This window comes from Mesoplodon bidens (genome assembly GCF_964165515.1).
Source record: "Mesoplodon bidens genome assembly, chromosome: 4".
NCBI classification, from domain to species: Eukaryota; Metazoa; Chordata; class Mammalia; order Artiodactyla; family Ziphiidae; genus Mesoplodon; species Mesoplodon bidens.
This window is the reverse complement of record NC_138160.1, coordinates 142,205,398-142,223,316: the sequence shown is the minus strand read 5'-3', so window position 1 is coordinate 142,223,316 and position 17,919 is coordinate 142,205,398. Positions and strand designations below refer to the sequence as shown.

Here is a 17,919-nt window from a genome sequence, read left to right as displayed (position 1 = left end):
ATGGGTGGATTATATGCAGAGCCTTGTGTGCTAGGGTGAGAATTTGGGTGAGAAACCTTCGGGGGGGTTGTGAGGTAAGGAGCAACATGATGTGTTTTATTCAGTATGTCTTAACAGGATCCCTCTGGCTGAAGGGGTCTGGGCAGAACCTGGGAGATGGAGGAGGCCAGGCCATGATCAGGCAAGGGGAGGTGATGGGGTGTTGGCAGTGGAGGAAGTAAAGAGGGCTAGGATCTGGATTCCCGTGGGGCTGCTCTGTCCTGCCAGCTACCTGTAGCCCTTCCATGGAAGGGGCTTGTTTGTCCCACCTTGCGGAACATGACAGTTGATATATCAGGGGACAAGGTGTCCTAAAGGAAACCTGATATCCCTAGTGCCCCTCCAGTACTCCTTGTACTTCTGTGTCTTCCTGGCCTCATTGCTCATCCTGCTGGAGCTGAAGGCTGCCTGGCTGCCTGCTTTCCCTGGAGCCCACAAATGTTTTAAGATGTCCTTGTCTCCTGACCCCTTTTCAAACCTATTAGACCTGGAGCAACATCTAGGCCCCCCAGCTGTGGGCCCATCTCCCAGGCCTTTCCAGGTACGAATGCTGAGCACCTCGGCACTCCTGCTCATCCTAGGGCCAGGCTCCCATCCCTCTTACAACAGGGGAGCATCATGACTCTCAGGATCAGGTGGTAACCATGTGCTTGGCCCTCAACCACCGTAGAGGCAGGGGGAGGAGGGCTGAGGTAGCACCTACCCAGCCTCACACTGCCAGATTCAACCTGTGGGGCGTGGGGCATTCCAAATACTGAGCACCAAAACACCAAACTCCCTGTCCTAGTGGAGCGAACATTCTGGTTGGGGGAAACAGACAAGAAACAAAATACAGAACACCACATGGTTATACATTCTGTGGCTGGGGAAAAAAGCATGAAAGGGGGACTGTGAAGAGAGTGGGAGAGATGGCAACTTTAAGTTGGTCGGGAATGGCCACACCATTTGTTCCAAGTCCCGAAGGAGGTGGGGCAGGCAGTGAAGATGGTCCTTGGAAGAGTGTTCAGGCTAAAGGAACAGCAGGTGCAAAGACCCTGAGCTGAAACCACGCCCGGCTTGAAGAGTGAGCAAACAGCCTTTGGAACAGGCAACATGTCCCCCCTCACTTCCTGCTAACACACTGTAAGTCTTGTCTGGTTTATTTTCCACATCACCTCAAAGGTCTCCCTCCTACTTTCAGGATGCTGAGCTGCCCCAAGTGTGACTTTAACCTTGGGGATGTAGTGTGGGGGTGAGGACATAGGAAGCCAATGGAGCCAACTCTACCTCCTCCTCCCTCAAAGCCACCCACAGCCTCTGGATCTTTAAAAAGAAACATAAGTGGGAGAAGTAGGTCGCCCCTGCAGCAGCTCAGCCTCTATTCTGGAGTATCAGGAGGCAGAGGGAGCTGATGGCGTCCCAGCACCTCCTTTCACTGAGCTCACCTACCCTGACCTGGGGAAAGTCTGAAGAGGGAGGAGAATCAAATTCAGGTTCTGGTGAGTCACACAGTCCCAGCTTCAAACTATTCTGGTGTCTGTTTGCTGTGTGATCTTGGGCAAGTCATTCAGCCTTTTTGTGGTTCAGGTTCTTCATCTATAAAGTAGGGATAAAATACTGAAACTCCTCGTAGAGTGAAGTTCTAAAGGGCAATGTTCATACAGCCATCGTTAACTCTGACAAAGTGGCTGTTATTGCTTCTCTAGGTGAAGCAATTGGCTTGTGTTTGGGGACCGTGTTTGAGAAATACCTTGATAGGAAGGTGCAGTGTGATGAGATGCTCAGGCAGGGAGGCTGTTGTAAACTGAGAGGTGTTTGTCTCCCATCTCAGATTCACCGTGGGGCATCAGTTCTTTGAGTTTCTTTTTTGCACTGAGCGCTTCTAGTTGAAGTAAATTTGCCGTGCACAGCGCTGTTGTGAGAATACCACTTGTACACTGACAGGCAGTAGGTGCATAATAAATACGGGGGAAAAATTTTGTTTTTGATTTTCGATTCAGTACTGAAATTCACCATCTGGGGAGAGGAAGAAAGACCTGTGATCACACGAGGGCCAATACTGTGGACTATAGAGGCAGCAGGGGTCACATTATTCTGCCCGGACTCCTCTCTCCCCCGAGGCCTGCTCGGGGCCGTTGGACACTAGACATATTAAAAGTAGGGGCTGAGCATTAACAAATTCTCTCCTGCATCTCCAACTCGCTCCCCACCTGACCCTTGTCTGAGGCAACCCCCAACCGTGAGCAGAAAACTCCTACGGTTCGCATCCTCTCCCGAAACCTCCAGATCCCGTCCCAGCCCCTCCGCCTCATTCTTCCTTCTGCTCAACGCCCATCTCTGGGGGGCTCTCCAACCCCTCAGATTCGAGTCTCAGCCAGAGATCGTAAGCGCGGCGACGCGGGCGCACGGCAAGATGGGATTTGTAGTTCTAGGCCCTCACGATGCGCGAGGGAAGACCGTTGCGCATGCGAAGGCGGCGGCTTTCCGCATGTGTCCCTCAAACCCATTTCCTGTCTAGCGGAGCCGGCTGAGGTGGGAATCCAGTCCGCTATTTTAGGGATCCCAACTCCTGAAGTGGAGTTTGGCGCCAGCTGACCCTTCCCAAAACCCTGGCGGCCCCAGTATTCGGCAAGAGAGGCCTGGTACCTGTTTTTCATGAATGAACGGAGCTAGGACTGACTTTGCCGATGGCAAGTGGACTGAGAAAACTGTCCCCCTCCTCCAGGCTGGGGCAAGAATTGACCTGTGCCTCTCCCGAGGCCAAAACGTCCCTCAGGGCAGGGCTGGGTTGTTCTTTGGGATTAGAGCCCTAGTTGATTAAGTAAATTCAGTAAATATTGGTTTAGGGCGGGGCCAAATACAGTAAAAGGACGGCCTTGAGCCTCGGAGTAAAAGCCAAGTTTTTGAAGAACAATTTACTGCAGGTCTTGTAATGCTTAACTTGGATTATCTCTAACCCAGCAAACTATTCTTATACCCATTCGACAAATGGGGAAACTAAAGCTCCGAGGGGCAGAAGGTCGCCCAACTTTTTGTCAGGAGGGCGGAGACGTGGGGAGGGGGAAACGGGGACGCTCATGCTCCTCCCTACTCCGCTTTACTCTTAAGAGAAAGAAAAGGGGTGCCCTACTTTGTACTCGGACGGCGCAAGAATCACGGAATGTGTTTTTTCGTCTTCCTTTCCTTACCTAAATTTCCTTAACTGTTTCACCTCATTCAGCCTCAGGGAACGAAAGGAGATAGGCCTTTTGCTCTAGCGTTTATTTTATTAGTTCATTTCGTTTAAAATTTTATATCCTCGTGTTTTTTTTTTTTCATATCCTTTTAAAAGTTGTCAAACAGTACTGGAAAATAAATAACGCAAAATATGGCAGAGGCTTCTTCAGGAACCCAGCCCGTCTCAGGCACTCCCTTTGTCTGGCTTTCCCTTCTTTGTCTCGGGTATAAAGTCCACCCCAGGCTCAGTCCCCTCCACTCCTTCTCTGCACGCACATGTACTCCTCCCAAGTACCATCTGGATGGAGGGAGGAAGGCACAGTTCAATTCTTAGAGGAGGGGGGTGACAAAGGCGCAGGTGGCTCTGACTGAAGGGTTTCCAGGTCCACCATACACCAAAAAGTCCCACGCGCCACCAAACTCCTAGTTCCAGAAAAGAGCTCCTGTCAGGCCAGCGTGAGGCAGGCTGAGAAAACGAGATGGTGGGAGGACCGGCCGGCCAGAGAGGCCTAGAGAGCCTTCGTCTCTTCGGTCACGTGACCCGGCCTCCGCGGGGCCTAGGTCTCCCGGTGCCAGGCCACGTGCGACATCTGCTTCTCCTGATTGGTTCTTCTAGGCCAGTTTGAACGGCGTACGGAAGCCTCCGCGGTTCATATACGGCCGCGTTTTTTTTTTTTCTTTTTTTTTTTTTTTTGCTCCCTCTCTTTGGCTCCCTCCTTCCTCGCGAGTCTCAGGAGAAGCCGCGGCTTAAGGCCCCGCTGCTGCTGCCCGAGGCCGGGTAAGTGAGCCTCACCCGGACCCTAACCGGCTGGGCCCCGGCTTGCGTCGACCCCCGCAGGGCTTCAGGCCTGCGCGGCGCGCGGCCCGGGCGTCGGGGCCGCGCCTGACCGAGAAAGGCCGAGAACCCGGTTGGGCCCGATTGAGGAGGCAGCGAGAATGGGCCGGGGCGGGGGAGGGGGGAACCGAGCCGGGCTTAGGGGGTGGGGCCTCGGAACCGGGCCAGGTCCCGGTGCCGCGAGAATCGGGCCAGTGGGTCGCCTGGGGTCGGGCTGGAGGGGCTCTGATTGGGGCAATCATATGGGGACTGCTTAGGGACTGATTGGGGGACGTCGCGAGGATCGGGTGTGTGTAGGGGGCTGTTTCGGTGGGGCATGGTTGGGTCTGATTGGGGGAGGCCGCATTGAAAAGTTGGGGGGGGGTGCTTGTTGTACCCTGACAGGGAAGGGGATTCAGATTTCGGCCTAGAGGGCTTTTCTGGGTCTGACTGCGAGGCGTCGCTGGGATCAGTTGGAGGAAATGCCCCGGGGAGTGTTCGGCCAGGTCTAATTGGGGGGAGCCGCAGGGATCGGACGAAGAGGGTTTTCGGTTCGAGGTGGTGGGAGGCTTGGTCGAACTTGATTGGGGGAAGCAGCAGTGACCCGTCAGCGGGAGTTAATGCTCACTGGGGCGGGGGGTGGGGGTTGGAGCGCTGTCGGGGTCGGCTTTGCCAGACCTGATTGAGGAAGCGACAGGGACCCGTCCAGGGGCCTTCTGTCGCCGGATAGGTGGGCTTGGTTGACTCTCCTGCGGAGAGGCATGAGGGACCTGTCTGGAGACTGCTTTGGGTCTGATTAAGGGGAATCGCTGGATTGCGTGCCGGCACGGGAGAGACCACGGGGGCTGGGGCGCTGTCGTGTTCTGGGGCAGGGCCCCTGGATGGGGAGGTGGCTGGGCCCTCGCCTAGCAGCTTCGAGGGAAGTGGAAGCCTTAAGGCCCGGAGCCGAGGGCGGCGGCATGGGCCGCGGTGGGATGAAGGCCCAGTGTTGGGTGGGATGAGGATCCGCCGGGTCCCGTCGCCACCTCGCATGGCCCGCTTCCACATACCCCCGCCCGCCCTCCCGAGCCCGCGACTGCGCGGCCGTGGATGGCGCAGCTGGCGGGGACCCCGCACTTGGGCGGGCGTGGATCGGCGTCCTCCTCCTGTACGCCGAGGACGCTCCCGCCCTGCTACCGCCGCCACCACCCCTGCGGGGGCTCAGCCCGGGACTCACACGGAGCCCCTGGGATCCAGCGCTGATCCTGGCCCCTACCCCCGCAGTTCACCTTGCGCCATGGACTGGCAGCCAGACGAGCAGGGCCTGCAGCAGGTCCTGCAGCTGCTCAAAGACTCGCAGTCGCCCAACACAGCCACGCAGCGCATCGTGCAGGATGTATCCTTCCTTCCTTCCGGGTCTGGGGGGGACGGGGCAGACGTCTGCAGCTCCTGAAGGCCAGAGAGGAAGGGGTCTACTCTCTAATTCTTAGACTCTTTCTGCTGTGGCAGGAGCAGGCCTTGGCAGAGAATTAAGGATTAGGATTCTTGGGTCCCATTCCCAGAGGAAATGTGGCCCGGCAGGAGAAGGGGGCACTTTTAGCTGGCACTTGGCTTTAGTTGAGTTTAATGGGTAAAATTTCCTTTTTTCAATTGGTCATTTAAAATGCTATAAGTTAAACTTTTAAATTATTTAAACCATTAGCAAGTTTCACTTGAAAGTGTGAGTTCCCTTCTTTTTTTTAAAAAAAAAAAGCATGCAACATTGGATTGCTAGTGAGCGGAGCTGCCAACTTCAGAGAGAGCTGAGTTTGCTAACCCTCTCCTGCTCTGGCCAGATCTTCAGGAGTGGTGGGAAGCTCAGGCATGCTCCCCCACCCGCTGTATGAATCTCATGTGCCTGAAATGCTGTGTTATTCTGGGCATGGGGGCTGACAGGTGGGGTTCCAGGAGCTGGTTGCCTGGTCCCCATAGTCAGAAGTAGTATCAGCTATATGGCAGTAAGGGGGCTCTGCCTGGGGAAGACCTCTGTCTCCCAAGACCCTTAACAACCTAGCAGAAACTCAAACAACTGAACCAGTTTCCCGACTTCAACAACTACCTGATATTTGTCCTGACCAGACTCAAGTCGGAAGGTATGCCCTTGGTGCCCCTCCACACAAGCCTGACCCCACTTTCTCCCTTGTGGTTCCCTAAGCCTCAGCCCTCTTCCCCCAGATGAGCCAACTCGCTCTCTCAGTGGCCTCATCCTCAAGAACAACGTGAAGGCACACTACCAGAGCTTTCCACCACCTGTGGCCGACTTCATCAAACAGGAATGTCTCAACAACATCGGCGATGCCTCCTCGCTCATCCGGGCCACCATAGGTAAGAGGGTGCAGCGGGAGTCAGCCTGTGACGATGCCCTGAGCTGTCACTCTTGGCCAAGAAACTTCTCAGTGTGTTAAGGATATTGATTCACTGAATGTTCCAGCACCGTGGATGGTAGTGTAGTACTGTTATTACTGCCATTTTACAGATGAGAAAGCTGAGGCACATAGATGTTAAGGGATTTGCCTGGCAAGTATCAGAGCTCAGAAGTGACTAGGTCAGGTCCATGCTCTGAACCACTCCCTCCTGAAACAGCTGTTCTCACTTCTGAGAACAGAACCTAGATGGCTTCTCCCTCACCTCCTCAGGTCTTTGCTCAGATATCAAGGTGTCACCTAGTAAGGCCTTCTCTAGCCACCCAATTAAAAATTGCTACCCTCATCCTCAGCACTTGCTAACCCTCTTCTCTGGTTTATTTCCTCCCTTATCTCTTGGTATCTAGCCGCCCAGGTCTTTTGCTGATTTATCTTTACCTCACAGCCTCCCTCACTAGATAGTCAGTTCCTAAGGGCAGGGATTTTGTGTTTACTTCTGTGCTGCATCCCAGGGGCTGAAACAGGGCTGGCTCACAGTAAGACTCAGAGGATCTCAAAGAGTGTGTAGGGTTACAGTGGGTAGCGCACAGAAAGTGTGTGTGCTGGAGTGAGTGCGCAGCAAGGAGGGCTGAGGCGCCAGGCAGGCCCGCACCCAGCCTGAGGCAGCGTCCTTTCCTGGCCGCCCCAGGCATTCTCATCACCACCATCGCTTCCAAGGGCGAGCTGCAGATGTGGCCTGAGCTGCTGCCCCAGCTGTGCAACTTACTCAACTCGGAGGATTACAACACTTGTGAGGTAGGGGACGAGCCATGGCCTGCCTGCCTAAGCGGGAGCTGGGGCCACACGGGGACCCACACCCATGTGCCTGCTCCCCTCCACTCAGGGAGCCTTCGGAGCCCTGCAGAAGATCTGCGAAGACTCATCCGAACTTCTGGACAGCGATGCCCTCAACAGGCCCCTCAACATCATGATTCCCAAGTTCCTACAGTTCTTCAAGCACTGCAGCCCCAAGATCCGGTGGGTGCGGCTCCCCAGGGGTCTGCAGGGGGGCTGGAGCAGGTGGGACGGGTGGGGTCAGGGGTGACTCATATGCTGCCTGCCCCCTGCCAGGTCCCATGCCATCGCCTGTGTGAATCAGTTTATCATGGACCGGGCCCAGGCACTGATGGACAACATCGACACCTTCATCGAGGTGGGCCACTGGGCTGGGGAGGGGAGCAGGGGGAGGGCCGAGGGCCCAGCCGCAGCTGACCCCGGCTTCCCTGTAGCATCTGTTCGCCCTGGCCGTGGATGATGACCCTGAGGTGCGGAAGAACGTGTGCCGTGCACTGGTGATGCTGCTGGAAGTGCGGATCGACAGGCTCATCCCCCACATGCACAGCATTATCCAGGTGCGCCTGGCCAGGGCCAGCCCGCATGTGCGCTGAGGGGTGGGAGGCAGGTGGGGAGCCACCCCTGGCCGGGCCAGGCCTTAGCCTTTCTCCCATCCCACCCCAGTACATGCTGCAGAGGACCCAGGACCACGATGAGAACGTGGCCCTTGAGGCCTGCGAGTTCTGGCTGACACTGGCTGAGCAGCCCATCTGCAAGGAAGTCCTGGCCTCCCACCTGGTTCAGTGAGTGCTGCTTCTGCCCTCTGTCCCACCCCAGCCTCCACCCCTTGCCATGCCTATGCCTTTCCTTCTGGTCAGCTCCTGCGCTAGCCTCAGTCCACATCTTGTATCTCGGTTTACTTTTATTCCTGTGCACGTTTATTTTGCAAACGATAAGTATGTAGCTTTAAGTTAAGTTATAGGTGGAAAAAAGTGAAGACTCAACAGAGGCTTTAGGCATAGCTGGATCCAGGTGATGTGAAAGGCGTCTGTCTGGTCTCAGATCTACTTCCTCTGTGTTGGCTTTGTTCTCAGGCACAGCCTTCCCTCATTGTAGTACCATGGCCTTCTGCAGCCTTCCAGCTCAGGAGCCTCAGAGTAAAGAAATTCTCTCTCAGCCAGTATATCTGCAAAAATCCTAGGGCTGATCCTCCTTGACCAACTTGGATCACTTTTCTATCCCCGAGTCAGTGATGGCTCTAACCAAAATCTCCAATCCCGAGGTGCATGGGCTCCAGCTGAGGGGGCAAGCTGCCCTGCCTGTTTGGTCCCCTAACCAGGCCCCATCCTAGGGAAGTGCCTGGTGACAGGGCCACATGTCCCTGCTCTATGGTGTGCTAGGGGTCAGGCACTATTCCAAGCTTCTCAGTGTATTCAGGGGTTGGGAATTCACTGAGTGGCCAGGGGTCTGGGTCCAGAGCCTTCCTGTGGAGCTAGGAGGAGTGTCAGCTCTGACCCAGTCACAGTGGCTAAGACTCGGCTGAGATAGCACCCACTAAGGGAAATGAGTGGGTGTGGCATAAGCAGGATCAGCATGTGCGGTCGGCCCTTGGCTCCCTGACCTCCTCCCCTCCCCTCCGCTTCCTGCTTCCCCAGGCTGTAAGCCCCCTCTGGGGCCCCTGCATCCTGATTAACAGCCTCTCTTCCAACAGGTTGATCCCTATCCTGGTAAACGGGATGAAGTACTCAGAAATCGACATCATCCTGCTTAAGGTTAGTTAGGGCTGACCACCAGGCACAGGCAGGTGGATGAAGGCTGGGGCACTGGGGATGGGGGCCTCTGTGGTGCTTAGCCATCTGCCTGGCTTCACAGGGGGATGTGGAGGAGGATGAGGCCGTCCCTGACAGCGAGCAGGATATCAAGCCACGTTTCCACAAGTCACGCACGGTGACGCTGCCCCATGAGGCTGAGCGGCCTGATGGCTCTGAGGATGCAGAGGATGATGATGATGATGATGCTTTGTCCGACTGGAATCTGAGTAAGTGGCCTGGCCTGGGGTGAGAAGGGGGAAGTAGGGGGCAGCAAGCCCTGGGCTCCCCTCTCAGGAGGGAATCAGAAGCCTATACGGAGCAAATCATGAAGATTCTAATCATGATCTCTGATCCTGGGGGCTACAGAGAGGAGGGCTGGTGGCCTGCCTGATGTGCCTCCCTGAGCCCGCCACCCCTCCCCCCCATCTCCCCTCCCACCCCAGGGAAGTGCTCAGCGGCTGCACTGGACGTCCTGGCTAACGTCTTCCGGGAGGAACTGCTGCCCCACCTACTCCCCCTGCTCAAGGGCCTCCTCTTCCACCCCGAGTGGGTGGTCAAGGAGTCGGGCATCCTGGTGCTGGGCGCCATTGCTGAGGGTAAGTGACCTGCCAGCCTGGCTGCGCCTGACCTCTGATCCCCACGCTAGTGTGAGACTGGGGCTGGCCCAGGCACGCTTGTTGGGGGCGACGCCATCCCCAGGTTCTTTCCAGAGGCCTGCTCACCCCACTCCAAACAGCTCTGGGATTTGACTCTTCCCTTCAGCCTGTGGGCCTGAAAGGGACCCCTGAAAGCAAGCTCTCTCCTTAATTCTCATGGACAGGCCGTAAGCATAATTACAGCAACAATAAGAAGAACAGGCACTTCCGCAGTGCTTGCCCCACAGCAGGCAGCCCTGTCCTGTGGGCTCACTACCACCTGAGGAGGTGGGTTTCTTAGATGGGAGAACTAAGGTCTAGAGAGAATTAACGGCACTTCCCTCGTCACCCAGAGTGAAGCTGGGCCTCAAACCTGCTCTGGCTGCGAGCCTGGCCTGCCAGAATCAGAAGTGTGCGGTGGTGTTTCCTTAAACTTCACATGGTGTGCTTGTGCTGTATTGACCCAGTTTCCAGGTTCCCCTTGTCCTGATGGATGGGGTGTACAGCGTGAACTACCAGAGGGCTTTGCAGAACTGTTTAGGCAGCACACACGACCCCCTCAGCATCCAGGCCTGCTAGAACAAGCAGAGAGGGCAGCAGGGGCCCTCACCCTGGAGAGCTTTTCAAAGTTGTCTAAGGAAATATTTCCTCACATAATAAGTAATGGGTCTTATGTTAACAGAACACATAACATGTTACACAATGCACATATGTATCTAAATAGACTATGTGAAGTGTTCTGCATATATAATGGGAAAAGATCTCAAGGAACTGACCCTAAACTGGTAAAAATAGATCTCAGGGCTTGGGATTATCAGAGGGTGTGCTATTTATTATCTGTGTTCTGTAATGAAAAGAGAGACACGGTTAAGGGTTTGTTTTTTTGTTTTGTTTTGTTTTTTACGGTATGCGGGCCTCTCACTGTTGTGGCCTCTCCCGTTGCGGAGCACAGGCTCCGGACGCGCAGGCTCAGCGGCCATGGCTCACGGGCCCAGCCGCTCCTCGGCATGTGGGATCTTCCCGGACCGGGGCATGAACCCGTGTCCCCTGCTCAGCAGGTGGACTCTCAACCACTGCACCACCAGAGAAGCCCGGTTAAGGGTTTTTAAAAAGAGAAAATGTGAAGTAGAAAAAGAAAAATCACAAATATCCAAGGAAGGTTTCAAAGGGAAGGTCCTTTCTGTCCATCTGGGTTGTTCCTGCCCATAAAGCCCAAGTCAGTGTGCAGCTTGGCCATCTATCAATGAACTAGTGACCAGATAAAAACATCACAAGCCCTGGAATGGGGTGGAGCTGATGGAGAGGAAAGTCTTGCTCTGATGCCGTTTCCCATCCCCACCCTGCCTTTCACTGGCTCTGTGACTCTGAGCCAGTTATTTACCTCCAAGCCTCAGTTTCCCCATCTGTCAGGTGTGGCTGATCCTCTCCCCAGGAGGGTAGATGTGGCCCGGCCCAGTTGGACTCAGCCTTGCCTCTGTGCCGGCTCCTTGCAGGCTGCATGCAGGGCATGGTGCCCTACCTGCCAGAGCTGATCCCGCACCTCATCCAGTGCTTATCGGACAAGAAGGCCCTGGTCCGCTCCATCGCCTGCTGGACCCTGAGCCGCTATGCCCACTGGGTGGTCAGCCAGCCCCCTGACATGCACCTCAAGCCTCTGATGACGGAGCTGCTCAAGCGCATCCTGGATGGCAACAAGAGGGTACAGGAGGCGGCCTGCAGGTGAACCTTGACCCCTGGCCCCACAGCCCTCACCTCACCTCACCTGGCCCCACTGGCTGCTCTCTGGGAAGTGATGATACTCATGACCCCTGACATTGCGCTGATTTCTCACGTATTCGTACTGGCTGATCCCGAGTGCACCCTCCCTGACCCCACTCAGAGCCCAGCCCCGCCTGTGGCTGCCTGCTAAACCCCTCCCCCTTTCCAGTGCCTTCGCCACCCTGGAGGAGGAGGCCTGCACGGAGCTGGTCCCTTACCTCAGCTACATCCTGGACACCCTCGTTTTTGCCTTTGGCAAGTACCAGCACAAGAACCTGCTCATCCTCTACGATGCCATCGGCACCCTGGCCGACTCTGTGGGCCACCACCTCAACCAGCCGGTGAGACCCCACAGCGGCTCCCTCCTCCCGATCCCTGTGCCCCTTGGCGTCCGGTGACCTGGCGGCGACCCGTGTCGCACGCCAGGGACGTGGCCATGACCTCGACAGGCAGACAGACCCGGCCCCAGCCCTCGCCCTGTTCCCAGTCTAGTGGGGGAGACAGACAGTTATGAGACAGCGTGGTAAGTGCTGTGCTGGGGGAGCTCAGGGGCCTGCGGGAAGCAGGAAGCGCTGACTCAGCCTCTGAGGGGCAGGAGGGGGGCGGGGGTGGGGCTCGGGATGGGTGAGAAGGGAGTGAACTAGAAGGGCCTGGAAGTCTGGCTGGATGGCGAGGCCTCGCAGGGCCCAATGAACCAAAGCTAGGAGCCTAGACCTCACTGCTCAGATGACGGGCACCTCTGAGTCACAGGGAGCCCTGCTGGTTCCCAGGCCACCACCCACACCCAGGGAGCCCCAACTTCCTGCTCCCCTTCCAGGAATACATCCAGAAGCTGATGCCTCCGCTGATCCAGAAGTGGAACGAGCTCAAGGATGAAGACAAGGACCTCTTCCCTCTGCTGGAGGTGGGTGAGCTCCAGGCCCTCTCCCGAGGCCCCGTCCCACCCACCTGAGCTCACCTCTCCTGCCCTCCTCCCCGCCAGTGCCTGTCATCAGTGGCCACTGCCCTGCAGAGTGGCTTCCTGCCCTACTGTGAGCCCGTCTACCAGCGCTGCGTTACCCTGGTGCAGAAGACGCTGGCCCAGGCCATGGTGAGCATCCCTCCAGCACCACTCGCTCCTCTGCTGCTGCCCCAGCCTGGGCCCACTCCCCTCACCTGCCTGCCCCCTTCTGTGCCCAGATGTACACCCAGCACCCTGAGCAGTATGAGGCCCCTGACAAGGACTTCATGATCGTGGCGCTGGACCTGCTCAGTGGCCTGGCTGAGGGCCTGGGTGGGCACGTGGAGCAGCTGGTAGCCCGCAGCAACATCATGACACTGCTCTTTCAGTGCATGCAGGTGGGTGGGCCCCTCGCGGGCCTCTAAGTGGACAATGGTGACACCCAGCAGCCTTTGTGGGCTGCCTTGGGTGGACTCAGGGCCTTGGTTATGCCCTGAGGACATCAGGGAGAAAGGACCCATTAAAAAAAAAAGCTTGTAATTATTTTTAAAAGTGATTCAAATAAGACATGTAAAATCTCATTGAAAAACCCAACAATGTAGAAAATTAAAAAGTAGAAAATAGGAAATGTGAAAGCACAAGCCCCTCCAATATCATGCCCCTACCCCCCAGCATATTGAGGATGGGCAGCAGTTCCAAGTACTCTCTTCTGTAGTGGCAGTGAGCTGGGCATTCTCGTTCACATGCCCCCTGAGTCCCAGATGTACAGATGGGGCCTGCAGCCTTGGCACTGGGAAGTGGCAGGGTCAGGTCATGCTCCAGGAACTGCTCCCTTAGCTGCCCTGCTCTGAGGGGTTAGTTGGGATCCCGGCTGGTTGGGGGAAGGGGAGCCCGGCCACACTGACCCTGCTCCAACCCCCAGGACTCGATGCCTGAGGTCCGGCAGAGCTCCTTCGCCCTCCTGGGAGACCTCACCAAAGCCTGCTTCATCCATGTCAAGCCCTGTATCGGTACGACCCCCATTTCGTCCTTAGCCCATGACCCCAGCCCTGGCCTCAAGTGATGGAGAGATGACCTGGGAGGACTGTGACCGAACTGGGATGTATTCGTACTGTCTGATGGGGCCTGCCCCGCAAGTTTCAGAAGCTTACCCTGGCTGGCCCTCCTGCTCAGCACCCTTCTTTCTCCCTGCCAGCTGAGTTCATGCCCATCCTGGGCACCAACCTGAACCCCGAGTTCATCTCTGTCTGCAACAATGCCACCTGGGCCATTGGCGAGATCTGCATGCAGATGGGTAAGTGCCCCACAGCTGGGCAGGCCCTGTCCCTCCCCATTGGCTTGTTCCCAGCCTGGGGGCAGGAGTCTGGCTCTGACTGACAGGTTCCCTCTAGAGGGCCCTGGTGCTCCTTGAGGAAGGCTCCAATTGGCCAGGGACAAGGGGACACCTCTGAGCATTTTCATCCGAGATGGGGACAGATGGCTGAAAGGCCATCTGTAATTGGCTTCTCCAAAGGCACAGGACAGGAGGCCTGTACTTATTGGACTACTTGTCACCTCCCTCCCCTCCAAGCAATTGGCTGAAGGCCCCCTGGGATTGGTTGGGAGACTGTGACTGCTTCTCTGCTCCCTGCCTAACCCCACAGGGAGGCTGGGTGGTGTGGTCTCACCCTGGTGTCCAGCAGTGACACCAGGGAAGCTTCTGGTGTTGGGAGGGTGTGGGTCTGTCTCTGGTTGGCCATGGACCCTGGGCAGCAGATAGCCAGAGAAGGTTGCTTGCTCCCTCACTGGTTGGCCAGTGTCTGGATACAACTAGGGTCAGTGTGGGTGGCGTGGGCTGTGTGGGGCTCTGACTGGCCTGTCCCCCAGGGGCAGAGATGCAGCCCTACGTGCAGATGGTCCTCAACAACCTGGTGGAGATCATTAACCGGCCCAACACACCCAAGACGCTGCTGGAAAACACAGGTGGGCCCCAGGCCTGGGCCCTTGCCACCCCCTTGCCCGCCTCCTGGAGGTGGGGTATCCTGGCTAGAAGGGTAGCTGACAAGAGGCCTTGGGAAAGAGCCAAGGAGGGTGACTGGAAGGACCTGGAATGGGGCTATGGGAGGAGGCCTAAGAAAGATGTTGGCCTCGGGGGAGACCTGGGAGAGACCCAAGTGGGGTGGGGAGGAGACCCTGACCGGGCCAAGCTTGGGGGCCCAGGGAGCTGGCAGGAGCTATTCTCTTGGGGCCCGTGGGGCGGGGCTGGTGCCTCGTGTTAGAGGCCCTGCCACGTACCGGGGCCGCTCGGGGTTGCAGGTCGCCTGACGAGTCCCTCTGCCATTCCAGCCATCACCATCGGCCGCCTGGGCTACGTGTGCCCACAGGAGGTGGCACCCATGCTGCAGCAGTTCATCCGGCCTTGGTGTGTGCCCACCTGTGTGGGGCCTGCCGTACGGTGGGCTGGGTGGTGGGGGGAGGGTGGGACAGGCCCGACCCAGTCCCTTGCCTGTGCCCGCCCAGCCCTACCTTGCCCACCCGTGGATGCCCGACCCAGCCCCACCGCGCCCTGATCTCCTGCTTCCCCCACGCCTCACAGATACATGCCCCATCCCAGCCCCACCACCCACTGGCCCGCCGCTCCCCGCTGTCCCCCACAGATGTCCATCCTGCCCCAGGCCCACTGGCTGATTCCCCACCGCTTCCCTTCCCCACAGGTGCACATCCCTCAGGAACATCAGGGACAATGAGGAGAAGGACTCGGCCTTCCGAGGCATCTGCATGATGATAGGCGTCAACCCCGGGGGTGTCGTGCAGGTTGGGGCAGCTGGGCTCTGAGGGAAGTTGCTGGGGCTGGGCTTGGACGGCCCCTCACGTGGGATCCGTCACGTTTCAGGACTTTATTTTCTTCTGCGACGCTGTAGCCTCCTGGGTGAGCCCGAAGGATGACCTTCGGGACATGTTTTATAAGGTAGGGCTCCCGCTTGGCCCTGATCTAGTCTCGGAAGGCGGCAGGGTGGGGAGAGACCGAGTTCATCTTCATCTTGCTCCGCTCCGGGGCGCCCCTCATCCCCTCCCTCGCTGCAGATTCTCCATGGCTTCAAAGACCAAGTTGGGGAGGAAAACTGGCAGCAGTTCTCAGAGCAGTTCCCGCCGCTGCTTAAGGAGAGGCTAGCTGCCTTCTACGGGGTCTAGATGAGTGCCGCGACTGCCAGGTGAGGAGGCCGTGTGCAGAGAGGGCTGGTGCTGTTGTGGGAGCCAAAGGAGCGCAGGCCCTGACCCCCTCCTCTCCTCACAGGTTTCTGTCTGCGTCGTCGTCAGAGGGGTTGCTGGGGAGCGCGCTGCGTCCAGAAGTCGCCGTGCCCTGGTCGAGGGGGGTTAGGGAGGAGTGAGTGGGACCCAAATCCAGACGCCCTCCCCGTCCATCTACCTGCCATGCCCGGCCATAGGCCGGTCAGCGGGTGGGCAGGTGGGTGGGGCCTCCACGTTCATCCTATAAGTGGGAGGGGGGTGGGACTTCTTGGCAGCAAGGGCCCCTTGCTCTAATTGGGGTCACCTCAGGCAGCCTACTTGGGCCAGCCACGTGTGGGAGGGAAGAATCAACACGGCCGACCAAATCCGGCTTAGGATGAGGCAAGGGAAAAGCAGGTGGGGAGGGGGGTCCTTGTAGAGACACGTACACTCACACGTACACACGTGGCTGCACGCATGTGTGGGCGCTGCAGCCAGCCAGGCTGGGCCAGCCGCCCCACCATTTCCCCGACTGCATGGAGACAGTAGAATTAGTGAACCCCTGAGTTAACTCGTAAGGCCTTCCGTGTAACCTGCATCTAGAGTTTAAGAAGCTTCTGCTGTTTTGCCGGAATTGGCGGTGATTAGGGAGGGCTGGGTGGGTTGGGGACCTCCGCTGGGACCCTGGGGCGGGGGGAGGGAAGAGGACGGCCACCTTGGGGCCGCCCAGCCAGCACGCACACGCTTTGGACCTGCTCCGCACACTTCTTGCCAGCTCTGTGGCAGCCTCAGCCAGTGTGTCTCCCTCCTTGTCCCGTCCCAGCCAGAAGAGTGGGGACCACCGAAGTGGCCGGGGCTGGCCAGAGGTCGCCCTTTTCTCCCTCCCCTGTGCTCCAGTGACTTTCGAAGATGCTGGGCTGGAACTTTTTCCCCCTGAGGAGAGTTGGGGGCAGCCAGAGCTGCTGACATCTACCCCTGTTTCTCTCCATAAGCAAGTCTGTTTCAAAGGCAGTCCGTTTCTCTGCTTTCAAGAGCCCTCTTCCAGGCCTGGGTTTTAACACAAGGGCCAAGGCTGAGGCATTTAATTGATGGTGATAGAAAACAAAGGCTTATGCTTTGCCAGCAAGAGGGAACTGAAGGCTTGGAGGAAGGGAAGGGTGGTGTATTCCCTTACACCACTCTGGCCCTGGGACTTCCTGATCATCACAGCTCCCAGTAGGCCCCAAGACCCCACCAGATTGGGGTAGCGATCCTAGGGAAACTTCTGGGATTGGTTGGGGATGCAGGCACAGTGGGAGAGGCTCCCCTAGAGAGAGGGGGTGTGGTTACTTCCCAGTTGGCCTCAAAACTGAAACCAAGCCTTGAAGCCCCCTTAATGTTGTTTTCCTCTTCCCTGCTTTCTACTTCTCTGGGGGCCTCTTTTTGCGGTTTTGGGGGTTTGACTGGATTCCTGCATTCTGGGACCTGCTCCATGCATCCCTCTCGAGCACTGGATCACACCCTCATCACAGCCCTGTGTCTCCTGTCAGACAGGGTCAGGCCCCACCTCTCTTCCAAGGGGCACTTGGTGCACATTCCATATACTCAGCTGGTTCCCCCGCTGTGAAACTCCAGCAGGTCTCTGGAAGCCATTTGTAAAAAAAAGAAAAGAAAAAAAAATTAAATACCATTAATTTTCTGGTAATTCCAGTTCTTTGGAGCATCCTCTGCTGGGTTCTTGGGTGTGTGGATTGGCTGTCTGATGGGATTGGTAACCCCTTCTCCATCCAGGATGGGGGGCCTCCAACCACCTTCAGGGAAGGGGAGCCTGGTTCTAGTTATCTTTTTTCTTTTTCTTTTTTTTTTTAATTAAGAAAACTATTTAATTTTTTAATTTATTTTTTGGTTGATTTTTGCACAACGAAGTTTCAGCTTCTCAACCTTTTCCCCTGCGCAGGGCTGCGGACCCTGACTGGCCTCGATCTGCAGTCCCTCTCGTTCCCACATCCCTCCTTCCCCCTCATCCTCTTCTTCCTGCGGGCTCCCAGGGTCTGTCCATTTGTTACCGTGCTGTGCTGGGGACTGGCGCCAAGGTGGCGTGAGATTCCACTTGTGTAGAACTTTGTTGAGTAAAGATCAGTTTCTTGTGAAACCCTTGGTCTCCATCTGGCCTCTTGTGTCCTGGGCTTTGGCAGTAGAGAAGAGATGTGGAGGGGGGCCTGGGAAGTTTTAGAAATAGGGATGCACAGGAATCAGCTCAGGAAATAATTGTGGGAGTGGGGAAGTAAGTAAGGTTAAAGATTAAATGTGGTAACGTAACACATGCAGTGCAGTCTCTGGGACATAA

The 17,919-nt window shown here is 56.8% G+C and overlaps 1 protein-coding gene across 5 annotated transcripts; it reads left to right on the top strand.

The window, feature by feature from the left end:
* The first annotated feature begins 3,762 nt into the window (after positions 1–3,762).
* TNPO2 (transportin 2) lies at positions 3,763–17,724 on the top strand. 5 transcript variants are annotated; one of them, XM_081230706.1, is made up of 25 exons: positions 3,763–4,012; positions 5,312–5,423; positions 6,084–6,159; positions 6,242–6,391; positions 7,118–7,224; positions 7,313–7,446; positions 7,540–7,621; positions 7,698–7,820; positions 7,927–8,045; positions 8,954–9,014; positions 9,115–9,280; positions 9,497–9,649; positions 11,182–11,407; positions 11,616–11,787; positions 12,264–12,350; positions 12,429–12,536; positions 12,626–12,784; positions 13,309–13,396; positions 13,582–13,680; positions 14,253–14,348; positions 14,682–14,787; positions 15,080–15,179; positions 15,259–15,333; positions 15,450–15,577; positions 15,661–17,724. In XM_081230706.1, exons 2-24 carry the CDS (start codon positions 5,325–5,327, stop codon positions 15,555–15,557), a joined length of 2,694 nt encoding a protein of 897 aa, XP_081086832.1. In that variant the 5' UTR covers positions 3,763–4,012; positions 5,312–5,324; the 3' UTR covers positions 15,558–15,577; positions 15,661–17,724. The 5 variants fall into 5 exon arrangements, with proteins under 5 accessions (XP_081086832.1, XP_081086835.1, XP_081086833.1 ...); XM_081230709.1 differs by having other exon boundaries at positions 3,764–4,012; positions 14,712–14,787; XM_081230707.1 differs by lacking the exon at positions 3,763–4,012 and adding an exon at positions 4,263–4,356.
* Positions 17,725–17,919: the final 195 nt, after the last annotated feature.